This window comes from Erythrolamprus reginae, chromosome 2 (genome assembly GCF_031021105.1).
Source record: "Erythrolamprus reginae isolate rEryReg1 chromosome 2, rEryReg1.hap1, whole genome shotgun sequence".
NCBI lineage: Eukaryota > Metazoa > Chordata > Lepidosauria > Squamata > Dipsadidae > Erythrolamprus > Erythrolamprus reginae.
The window spans coordinates 167,425,084-167,438,248 of NC_091951.1; the positions used below are offsets into that span (position 1 = coordinate 167,425,084).

General features: G+C 38.8%; 1 protein-coding gene across 8 annotated transcripts in view; it reads right to left on the reverse strand.

The window, feature by feature from the left end:
- The window catches only part of CEP112 (centrosomal protein 112), a 346,088-nt gene that overhangs the window by 42,474 nt on the left and 290,449 nt on the right, over positions 1-13,165 (reverse strand). For all 8 annotated transcript variants that reach the window (XM_070740313.1, XM_070740316.1, XM_070740309.1 and 5 more), the window contains one exon: positions 1,218-1,307. In XM_070740313.1, the coding sequence (XP_070596414.1) occupies positions 1,218-1,307 (90 nt within the window). The remainder of the gene's footprint in view (positions 1-1,217; positions 1,308-13,165) is intronic.

Genomic DNA, 13,165 nt, shown 5'->3' on the forward strand with positions numbered 1-13,165 from the left:
ATTAAAAGGGGGAGAAAAAAGAGAGGTATCAGTGAAAATATAAGCTACTACATGAGTATACTGAAGTTTAAAGCTTCTATTTCCACTTTACATCAACATCTAAGGATATGCAAATAGGCAGCTGCTCCTACAACAGAGTGCATCCTTTCTTCCCTTCAGCATGCAAATCTAATTCAGGAGGCTAGATTAGACCCTTTGATTTCAGAACTGTGCTGAGAGAGGCAGAAAAGAATGTCCCATCATACTATTGGATTCTGTTGGCAGGTAGGCAATACTAGGTGTCAACCGGAATGCTAACAGTTTCATTCATTTAAACATTTTAAAATTATAATTTGTGAACTAATCATGGTTTGAGCAACCCCAGATATCCAAACTAGAATTTCTCAGGCAAGAAATAAGGGAACAGCAAGTGAATCTAAAGGGGTTTTATCTATATTTATAATGCTGACCCCCACCCCTGTAGTTTAATATACATTTCCACAATTTTTATTTTGAAAGTAAATGTAGAACATAAGACTTCGGTCATACGAAAACAAGTATTGTATACACCAAATCTATACCAACCTCCTTTTTTACTCAGAAGATACAGCTTGCTAAAAGATTACGGTAGATAGATAGAAAGATGGATGGATGGATGGATGGATGGGTGGATGGATGGATAGATAGATAGATAAATTTATACTATCTTCATAACCATAAAAATAGTATTCTCATCTACAATAAAATGCTTCCTCAACAGCTAAAAAGATAATCTGAAAAAGGGAGACATTAGCTCAGGATACAGGCATCTTTCTTATTAATAAAAATAAAATACAAATACAGAAATTAGTGAAACATCAATTGTATTATCAAGCAAGACATGGGTGTCAAACCGGCCACATCATGTTTTTGTCACATGATGTTTTTCCCATTTATGGAGCTGGGGTTGGCGTGGCCTGCACATGACGCATCTGGCCTGTGGGCCACCAGTTTACATAGAAACATAGAAGTCTGACGGCAGAAAAAGACCTCATGGTCCATCTAGTCTGCCCATATACTATTTCCTGTATTTTATCTTAGGATGGATATATGTTTATCCCAGGCATGTTTAAATTCAGTTACTGTGGATTTATCTACCACGTTTGATACCCCTGAAGAGATTATTTTCATATATGAATTGGTGCTTTACACTTTCCTTTCTCTGAAACAGCAGAAATCTCTCAGCAAAATAATTGTACCTGTTCCTGTGCCTCCAGATCTTTGTGCTGCATCTTTTCTTCAGCAAAGTGCACCTGATTGTGGTAACTTTCAATCTCATCTTGTAAAGCCTGAAACAATATAAAAAAAAATTGCAGTGTTTTTCCAGAATTACAAGAAAACAAAAATAAAAGACTGTGCTTGCACCATTCATGGATTTCTAAAGTTCCTTCGTGACAGTTACCCATGTAATAAACCTCCCTCTCCCTGTCACTAAGCAGCCAGTTCCTTTCTACAGCAGCCTTGGCAGACCAATAATTGCATTAGCTAGAATAAGACATATAGTACTACAGTACTTTGCTGACAGAGAAGAAATAATATAAAAACTCCTGTAAGCTCATGTTTATTGCTTCTTCTATAAGGACAACATTTGACCAGTGGGACCAATTTACTGAGAATATAAAACAGCTTCCAGCTTACTAACCTATGTGCCAAAATGAAATGATTGTATAACAAGAGATCGCAATATTAATTGTTGTTCCCAATGAACTGCATTTATTTTGCAATAAGATTTAAACCTGTGAATACTGTGGGTCTATTATCCATTTTCCATTCAACTATGCAAAACAGACTAGTCAGCAAATACAGAATGTGATTCATTTGAGAACTCAAGACACATTAAAGCAAAACCTGTAAAGTGCAAAACTTCTAAACTGGCTCAAAGCAACTAAAATAACCCACAGTACAAATATTTAACAGAATCCTCTTCTATCTCTCTTAAACAATAATGGAATAGTGTATGTTTAAATCATTTACAGGATGAATGGCAATTCAGATAAGATAAGAGGAGTACTTGTGATAGATCTTGCATAATTGTTTTTAAAGTAATGCCAAGAGTTAACTTAAAACTATTAACGCTGCTGTACAGCTTCAACTTCTTCTGATGCCAAAACGTTTAGTCAATAGCACAAGAGAGCTTCAGATCTCCTCCGTTCTATATTATTAGGCACTGTACAAATAACAAAGAATGTATAATGGAAGTCCATCAAAAATGCATTGCAACGTAACAGCCTAAACCGATTGCTAAGAGAAAGATTTGCTGTGTCTTTTCTAGTCCCTTCATCTTGAAATTGTTTTTCACTATATTATACAAAAAAAGGGGGGAGGGGGGAGGAGAGAATCTTGAATGTAAATTTTGTATTATGTGTGCTGGCTTATGCCTGTGAGGGGATAAAGCAACATGATATCCACAGGCACCTTCTGTTCTGTCTACAAAGTACTTTGGTATTATCCGCAATTTATTTTATGTGAGGGAAGACTTCAAAGTAATGAGCTAACCCTCCATGCTGTCTGCCATCTTTATTCCACAGAATGCCTCTGGCTCCCATGAGACTCAGAGAAATTCTTCAGAAATAAAGGCTAGGAGTGGCTGGAGGCACACTCTTGCTTTTAAGTTCCCCTGGCCAGCTGGGAGGCAGAGTGAAGGAAAAGATTCCTAGCGCTGAAAAAGGAGCCTTTAAAAGGAGCAAGATTTAGAGATGACAGCCAGGCAGGGGAACAAATGTGACTAGGACATCCGAGGGAATGGAGAGAAAGCATTTACTCTATTTGGGTTCTGATGAAACCATATATTTTCATAATGACTAATTAATAGGTTAAAAATTAATTCAGATGTTTGTGGTTGATGTTCAGATCCCACTTCTACTTTATTCATGTTCTGAATAAACTGCTTTGAACAACTGAAATGTTGGGCTCAATTGTGTCGTAAGTTGAGGACTGCTTGTGTCTGCATCAGTTTCAAAGCAGCAACCCTCTCCCATCTCCTCCAAATCTCATCGCAATATGATGAGTGTGTTCTGAACTCTTTTTTAGGCTTGTGCCTAAGCCTACTGTTATTTAAAAATCTAGTGAAATCTATATTTATCTAACTCACTGATAAGAACAGAAAGACAAGGACCACTGTATAAAGACTACTTCTATTTAAGGAGAGGGGTGTACGGGGTGCTCAGGGAGGGATAGCCCCACCGGTGTAGGGGCATGTCATGTCCTTTTATGGCAGTTCATTTAGGGCAGCGCGTTCACCTTTGGTCTTCCACCTGTCACTCAGCTCTCACCTGTGGCTCCTATTAGCTGTAGCATGTGCAGCGGTCACAACCCAGGCAACAGCTTCGACAGGCTGGCCAAACCAGGTTGAGAGTAGCCAATGGGTCATTGACCTTCGGCAAGATAGGGACTTGTCTATCCGGAGCATGTGAAGACAGATTCTGGAGGACTGAGTTGATGAAACCAACTAGAATAGGTCAACGTTCATGAAGGCGGGCTCTGCAAGCAATGTGATCCACTAAGAACATGGCAAGACATGAAAGACGCCCCTGTCAGCAAATAGGAGAAGGGAAACTCTGACTGCAGACCTCCACTGCCTTGGAAAAGGCTTCAGGGGTAAACCTTGAGGCCAAATCTGGAGCCCAAGCCTTGGAAGCAGTTCGTGACTGTGTACAGCCACGTTCTGATAACTCTTGGATGTAGCTGGAACTAATCGTATTGGGCTTTGCCATTCCATTGGATTATTTCAGAAACGTGGAGAGGGGAGATCTGCTGCTTGGGTACTGTCTATCCATCATACTGACCTACCAAAGCTTTGTGCTCTGGGGAGTCCAGAGCATGATACCATGGTCTTTTGAGACTGAAGGATACTGAAATGCCATTTCTAATTGTGAAACACTGGTGTAATGTACCATTTGTTCTTTTAGGATGTGGATTGGAGCAATTGTCAGAGAGTTAGTGAGGATGGTCTGGCTGTGAATCAGGATTTATCGTCAAAATTATTAGATTGGATGATTACATCTCTTTTGTGAAACTACATGGGAAAACTGACAATAGATGCTTCAAAAGTGAAAACTGTAGAAAGCAATGGCAAAAAATGTGGGTTTTAATCACACAAATAATATATTGCAGTTTATTATTTTACTTTGCAGTATTAGTGAGATCAGTCAAGCATATTTATCCAATCTCTCTCTTAATAGATGATAATAAATATATACCCTAAAATAATCCAATAATTTTGGAATATTTCTGGTTTTAAAAGTTGATAGCACTTTTGTGCAAGCTATTAAATACTCAGTTGAAAACAAAACTGCCTGTGTTATTGCAAAGTGAGTAGAACGTCAGTGTTCTGTATTGACAGTAAATCAGTTTGCAATGTTTAGATTATTATATATGTTTCTTTCAACACTTCTCTTTACACAAATGAAAGATAAACATTATGAAGAGGAAAAAAGGAAGAAAGCTGTGAACATCAAAGGCCTCTCCCTTTCCCACATCAATCTGCCAACTAACCAAACTTTCCAGTTGGAGCTATAATAAAATAACAAGTTCACATGATGTTCAAATAATTAGTTTCTAAATGTGATCCCACTCATGAATTACCAATTCAGTAATGCTGGATCTTATGACTGCTGCATAGGACCCTTTCTTATATTTATTAATTTGAATCTTGCTTTTTATTTGGCCATGCTGAGGGCTGCCTATTCTTATTTTCTCTTGCTATGAACCTTTGAGGTTCTTTAAAATTGAGTGGTCCATGATCACCCAGTGAGATTCTGTGCTAATGGTGGACCTCGAGCATCTCTACTCACCAATCCTAGTACCGTGTCTTCATCACATGATTGTCATTAAGCAATCGGCAAATAGTATGGATACTTTAAATTTCTGAGAGAGGATCCAGTAGGAAAATATAAGAGTGTGTTTTACCAACCAGCCTATACGATGCCAAATTTTCATTGCAAACATTCTTCCTCTAAAGTGGCCTCTAAAATCAATAACAAAGTACCAGATCTCAGCTGGAAAATAATGATGAGAATATTTAAAATTGTGTCAAGTTTTTTTTCTTCTTCCATTCTTGAAAGTTACTTGGGCACATGTCAACCTTTCTGAAGACCCTCAGTATCAATTAAACTATTGATCTGAGAATAATTCACATAGAAAAATACTAAGACCGTGTTTTCTTCACACAATGTATGAGTGACTCATTTCTGTTATCACTCTTGCTTAGAAAGTTCCTACATATTTGCTACATTGTAAAGGCGAGGTGATGAAATGAAAATGTATAAATAAATGGCATTTGAGCCTTTTCTCAACAAATGAAATGTTACATGACATTGAATCATTGATGCCTTTTCTTCTACATGTAAAACGGGTATACAGTACTGTATTTAATAGTAAATATTGTCAGGAAACAGCAACAATCATAGACAAATTATATAAATTCATTTGGGATCCATATTTATTCTGTCCAAGAGAAAATTGTCTTCCCCTGCTAAAAAATAATGCTCTCCAAATTTGATTTCCCTAATTATTTAAATTCTGTACTTAAAAAACTACTATTAAATAATTAAAGTTTTGGGATGAAATGAACTTTTGCTATTTCAGTTATTTTTCAAGAGGTTTGCTGTGGAAAGTTATATTATAGCTGACCTTTGAACAAAGAAGTGTTATGTTTTCTTATTTGTTTTCTTATTCAGGTGCCCCATGTCCCGTCCCATCCCATCCTTTGAAAAGTACTTAAAAATAAGATAAGGTCCCCAATTACCCTGTGAGTGTATTATGGAAGAGGCAATTTATTTGATTTATTGACACAAGGGGAAAAGATACATAATGTACTTCAGAAATGCGTTACTTTACCCTAAAACTAAATGAAAAAACAATTCTTATAATCTTGTCTCCAAGTTCACTTGACAAAGCTTTCTAAAAATATATATATATCTTCATAGAAGAACATGTCCCATGGCTGATCCCTTGACTTGCAATTATCAAGGATTTTAAAAAAGATTAAATAAGGCAGGCAATGTTTTCAGGGTATATATACCCAACAGTAATTTTTACTAAAATGTTGTAAAGATAAATTATATCAGAACTGATTTTATTTATTAATATTTTATCAACACATGCTCCCATATGGTTACATGCAAATATTTATATGAAGAAATCTTATGGTGACATCATTTAAGTGGGTCGGCCCATGATTCGGGGAGGAGGGGGGAGAAAAAACTCGTGTTTTTTTGTAATCCTAAAATAATAGAAAAAAGGTATACTGTACTTTTTGGACTATAAGATGCACTTTTTCTCCCCCCAAAATGGGCGGAAATGTTGGTATATCTTATACACTGAATACAGTCATTTTTGGCCTGCCAAAACCCCATCCCGCATGTCCTATTTTTGCCAAAAAGGGACTCATTTTTTCCAAAAACAGGATGCAAAGAGGGTTTGAGACGCCTCTTGGGAGCCAGGGAGGACAAAACTTTTTTTTCTTGCTTATTTTTTTGAAATCTTGATGCATCTTATGCAGTGATACCTCATCTTACGAATGCCTCTTCATACGAACTTTTCGAGATATGAACCCGGTGTTTAAGATTTGTTTGCCTCTTCTTAAGAACCATTTTCACCATACGAACCTGAGCCCGGGTGCGTGGGCTCTCTTACTGCGCATGCGCTCTCATACTGCCGCAGGGATTCCCCTCCCTTGTGACTGCCACCACCTGGATTTCCCATTTGCTTCCCGCCCCCACCGGAATTCCCCACCTCCTTTTGCTTGCACTTGCAGTCCCGAGGTGGGGAACACTGGAGCTGCCCCATTTCCCTGCCACTTTCCCCTCTAGCCCTCCACTTCCTCTGCTCCCTACAGCCGCCCCATTCCGCTGCTAAAATCTCCCCATACCTACCACTTCCTTTCCCCATCTTGCTGCTAAAATCACCCCTCGAAAAGCTTCCTATGCCGCCCCAAATCACTCCCAAAATCACCCCTCCAAAAGCTTCCTACACCGCTCCAAATCACCTCCAAAATCACAACTCCAAAAGCTTCCAACACCACCCCAAATCACCTCCAAAATTGCTCCCCCAAAAGTTTCCTACACCACTCCAAATTGCTCCCAAAATCACCCTTCCAAAAGCTTCCTACACCACCCCAAATTGCCTCCAAAATTGCTCACCCAAAAGCTTCCTACATAGCTCCAAATTGCTCCCAAAATTACCCCTCCAGATGCTCTCTATGCCACCCCAAATTACCTCCAAAATCGCTCCCCCAAAAGCTTCCTATGCCACCCCAAATCACTTTGAAAGTCTCCTTTCAAAATGCCTCATTTCTCCTTGCTGCCTTTCTTCACTCCATTTGCCTTTGTTAGGACCTCGATTTGGGGTGGCATAGTAAGTGTTTGCCTGGTTTCTCCTTGCTGCCTTTCTTCACTCCATTTGCCTTCGTTAGGACCTCGATTTGGGGTGGCATAGGAAGTGGCTGGAGGGGTGATTTTAAGAGCGATTTGGGGCAAAGTAGAAGCTTTTGGAGGGGTGATTTTTGGAGTGATTTGGAGCAACGTAGGAAGGTTTTGGAGGGGCGATTTAAAATTTTCAATGGATTCAATGGATTTAAGCCCCCTTTGAAAAACCCGTGAAGTAGCGAATCTGCAAAAGATGAACCGCAAAGTAGCGAGGGATTATTATAATTTTTGTTGGAAGTCACATTTTAGTTGCTTGTTTTCCTATTCCAATTATGATGAAAAATTGATCACACCAAGTTGGAGTTTCATTTCCAAAGCTAAGGAGAGTGTTGGCTGGGGAGAGCAGCTTTTTGACATGAAATCAGGGGAGGAAAGGCTGTACTAATGAGAATCATCCCAGTGTAATTGATGATTTTTAAAAAAGGAATGCAACCACAAGCAATACTTTCTGTATCCTGCATAGTACAAATTTAGAAATCATTATCTATCCTTGTTGACTATACCAATTATCACCATAATTCCTCACTGTTTTGGATAACAGCACTTATAGACATAAAGGTAAAAATAAAGGTTTCTCCTGTGTAACAATGATAATCTCAATTTCCTAGCTGAGAGAACCAGAATTGTCCAAATATATTTTCTGTGGTTGTGTGGCTGGCATGTGGACCAGTAGTGATTTCTAAAATCCTTTACTACTGATTCGCGCATACACTTGCACACATGTGATGCTTCTGCACATGCGCAGAAGCATCCTGGGTGGGTGGCTGGAACCTCTTTCCGCCTGCGTTACCGGTTCTTAGAACCGATCCGAACTGGGAGCAACCCACTGCTGATGTGGAGGCACATGCAACATTACGTTTCCATCAAAATGATTCCTATTTATCTATTTTCATTAGCATACTTTTAAACTGCTAGGTTGCCCGGAGCTGGGGCAAGAATGGGTTACTCATTATGTGGTACTTGGATCTCAACTGCCAACCTTCCATTTGACAAACCCTATGTTTTAACCGCTAGGCCAGTGATGGCGAACCTATGGCACAGATGCCACAGGTGGCATGCAGAGCCATATCTGCTGGCACACAAGCCATTGCCCTAGCTCAGCTCCAATGTGCATGTGTGTGCCGGCCAGCTGTTTTTTGGCTTGCATAGAGGCTCTGGAAGGGTGTTTTTGGCTTTCAGGGAGCTTCTGGGGGGATGGAGGAGGCCATATTTACCCTCCCCTGGCTCCAGGGAAGCCTTTGGGGCCTGGGGAGGGTGAAACACGAGCCTACTGGGCCCATCAGAAGTTGGGAAATAGGCCATTTCCAGCCTCCAGAGGACCTCCAAGGGGGTTGGGGAAGCTGTTTTTGCCCTTCCCAGGCATTGAATTATGGATGTGGACACTTACACATGCACGATAGCGTGCACACATGTTCCTTCAGCACCTGAGGGAAAAAAGGTTCGCCATCACTATGCTAGGCTAATGTTTCCTCTATTATAGACATAGGCATGGAGAGGGGCGGCATTTAAGTCCAAGTAATAAAATAAATCAATAAATATAACCTAACCTCTCTAGAAAACCATACTCCAGCCAAAGCTTTATCTTATTTGATTGTATAAATTGTATAAATCTACAATGGGCTATCTCTTTAATGTGGATCTGATTTGTCGGGAACAAAAACAAAATCACCAACAAAGAACAAAAGGTGGGCTATATACCACCACCTACTAAAGCTTAGATTAGGGTTCACAAAAATATAGTTTTACTGCATTGGAAAAACCCTAAGGAAATGTTGATTATACTTGGGAATTATTAGAATTACTGCTTAAAAGGAGAGGAGATACTTTATGATAACATGAATTGGTTTGACATGATGGTGCTTGTAAAATGTTTGCAGTTTAATTCACAGAAAAATCCCTTTGTCTCACTATGGCTTTAGCAAAGTAACTATGTGGATAAAAATTAATTCTGTGAAAAACTAGAGTAACCAAAACTATTTACACCACATCTTGACTAGAAATATCTTCCATCTTTCTTCACAAACTTGCTAATGTTTTTTATTTTATTTTTCCAGTGTAAAATTATTTCTGTTTATTTACCCAAGAGACTGAGCATACATACTTGTTAACATTTAACTAAGAGTCAGTGACATGTATTTCATAGGATTAAAACGACAAAGCAAAAGTTTCAGGGAGAATGATTAAGTGAGGAATTCTGTCCAATATAATGAGCTTGGTAAACAAAAATAATTAGCGCTCTATATTTGTAAAAAAAAAAAAAAAAGAATTCAGAACTGCTTCAGAAGTTTCATATTTTCACTTTTTAAAGAAAGGATGATTTCAGCCAGATAATCAATTTGACTTTTTAGAACAAAACTGATTTCAGTTCCCACTCTGGGTGTTTGGAGCCACCTTGGGGAACTTCTAAATGTCAGCTACTTGCTGACATTTTCTACCTCTTTGTGGCTTGCATCTCACATGCTGTGGCTGTGACAGGATAATGCTGGGCCAAGTGGGAAAAATCTCTAATCATGCCAGTAATATCCCACATTTTGAAGGGAGTAACACATTGAGATTAGAGGAGCAGCAAAAAAGAGCTGAAAAAAAATCTGCCCTACTAGGCTTTCCAGAGGAGAAGTTAAAAATAAGTAGGCAGATTAACAGAGTTGGAAGGGACCTTGTAAGTCATCTAGTCCAACCCCCCTAATGAAGCAGGAGATCCTACACCATTTCTGACAAATGGCAGTGCAATCACTTTTTGAAAGTCTCAAGTGAAGCTCCCACAACTTCCAAAGGCAAGCTGTTCCATTGGTTGATGTTCTCACTGTATGAAGTTCCTCCTTATTTCTAGTTTGAATTTCTCCTTGGTCAGTTTCCATCCATTGGAAAGTAGCTTGACCCCCTCTTTTCTGTGGCAGCCCCTCAAATACTGGAACACTGCTTTCACGTCTCCCCTGGTCCTTCTCTTCATTATATTAGCCAGTTCCAGTTCTTTCTTTCTTTCTTTCTTTCTTTCTTTCTTTCTTTCTTTCTTTCTTTCTTTCTTTCTTTCTCTTCCTGTCTTCCTTCCTTCCTTCCCTCCCTCCCATCCATCCATCTACCTACCTATTAGATTTGTATGCCGCCCCTCTCCCTGAACTGCTCTTCACACGTTTTAGTCTCCAGGCCCCTAATCATCCTGGTTGCTCTCCTCTGCACTTTTTCTATAGTCTCAACATCTTTTTTTATAGAGTGGTGACCAAAATTGAATGCAGTACTCTAGGTGCGGTCTAACTAAAGCTTTATAGCAGTGGCGAAATCTAAAAATTTTCCCTACCAGTTCTGTGGGTGTGGCTTGTTGGTCATGGCTTGCTGGTCATATGACCAGGTGGGCGTGGCCAACTCAATGTCACTCACATCGAGGAGTGTCTCACCTGGCCCCTCCACTTTCAGCCATTCCTTGTCACACCCAGCCTCAACATATTTATAGTTCTGTAAAAATGTTGTTCACTTTTTTCTACTTTATTATCTACATACTATAGATATACTTTCATGGACTACTGAAAGGAGGAAATGGCTCACACGCTTTGCCCATGAGTATGATAGGCAACAGGCTTTTAAGAGGCTGCCACAAAGAAGGGGTGACAATGTATTTTCCAAACAAGCAGCAATGGATGGAACTGAACAGAGAGAGAAGCAAACTAAAACTAAGTAGAAACTTCCTGACAGTGAAAACAATTAACCAGTGGAACTGCTTGTCTCCAGAAGTTCTGGATGCTTGATCACTGGAGGTTTTTAAGAAGAGAATGCACAGCCATTCTATGAAATGGTAGAGTGTCCCCTCCAAAGTGTTATTCTGTTATTCTGACACCCTTCCTCTGTTGATCAGAGCTCCTCTGATTTTTAGGTGCAATAATTTAGGATCAGAGCTAAATTAGTTTGCTTTTCTATTAATACATAATCCTTAAAAGGGTTCTCCTGTAGGGACCCTGCATGGTCTCATTTAGAGATCCCCAACTTTTCTGGGACCAGGGACTGGTTTCATGGATGGCAATTTGACCACGGACCTGTGTGTGTGTGTGTGTGTGTGTGTGTGTGTGTGTGTGTGTGTAAGAGAGAGAGGGCAATGGGGAAGGAGAGTGGGGGAGAGAAGCATACAGTTTGGGAAAGAGAAACAGACAGAAGTGGTAAATTAAATAGTGGGTGGGCAATGCATGGACTAAAATAAGTGTGGGACTGTTATTTAAGGTCTGTCACCAGATGAAAATCAGAATAAACACTCTTTGAGTGTTTAAGTTTGCAGATCCCTGTTCTAGGGTGTTAGCTATTCCTGCCAGCTTAGTATCATTTGCAAATTTGGTAAATTCCCCTTCTATTCCCTCATCTAAGTCATTTATGAAGATATTGAAGAGCACTGAGCCTAAAATGGAACTTTGTGGTACTCTGCTGCTTACTTCTCTCCATGTAGACTTAAGCCCATTAAGGATTACTCATTGAGTATGGTTTATATTGTAAATATTTACTGTAATTACTAAGTTCCCCCTTTGTGTTTGTTCAGAAAGAAAACAAGGGGAAAAAGTCTGCACCCAAATCATGTTTTCTATACGTGCATCCAAAAAAATAACAATTCTGAAATTACTGCAGTCAAGCAAAATACAAAAAGTTGTCTTGGGTAATTGAATTATTAGAGCAGCTGACCAGCAACATTGATGCTCTTCCAACTTTTTCATAGGAATAAATAATCTGGCATTCATTACCATATCTACATGGATAGGAATCTGAAGTTTATACTGTCCCAGAACTGAAATATATTAAAGATGTTTTATGTTTATTATATGTACAGTAGTATCATCAAGTATCTGCAAAATCCCAATGAGAATTGAAATTTCTCATCCTCGCATAAAGAATATAGCACTTTGATTTCTGGTGTAATTGGTTTCTTTGACATCACTTAATAATATAATTTTCCTCACAGTGCTGACCAAATTATAAAGCTAAACTGGAAAGTAAAGCAGCTTGCACATGAATAAGTGATATACAGAATCTAGTGCAGCAACTTCCCTGGGAGTGTTTCTTCATGCTTTTTTCTTCAACTTTCTATAGAAAGAATTCATAAATGCTTCTAGGTTACATTCAACATTTTCCCAATACATTCATGTGACTGGGGATTATGTGCAGTAGAGACAGTGTTACTGTAAATTATGGACAAGGTCTTTCTTTTCTAAACTGTATTAGTCACCTTACTGCAGCAGCTCTCAAATGATGCATCTGAAAATACTAACAACAGACATAAAAATTGGTAAAATAATGACTTCCAACGATCAATTCACAGCTTCTTAGAAAAACAGAAATTCACGATTTACTTTAAATTAAAAGTCAATGGCTAGAGCAGAAAATAGAATAAACTAAGTATATTTTCCTTATGGTGACATTTAAAAACTGGGGTGTTACTGCGGCAGTTCATCTATACACTTGAGCAGAAATCTCCTTATAGATTGTGAACCTTAGCAGAAATTGTGAACCTAAGCAAACAGAGAAATTAATGTCAATAACCATGTTCTGAATTGAGTCTGAAAATGAAACATAAACCCATGAAAACAATGTAATAGGATCGTAACATCTACCTACCATATTTTATACCAACTGAAATTTCTGGATCATGGCTAACTTTGAAGATTTCTTCTTATTACGCTGATTGTGGCAGTAGCATCAAACCTTGATCAATGTCATCTGAGTTCATTTAAAATTTTAAATATTTTTTG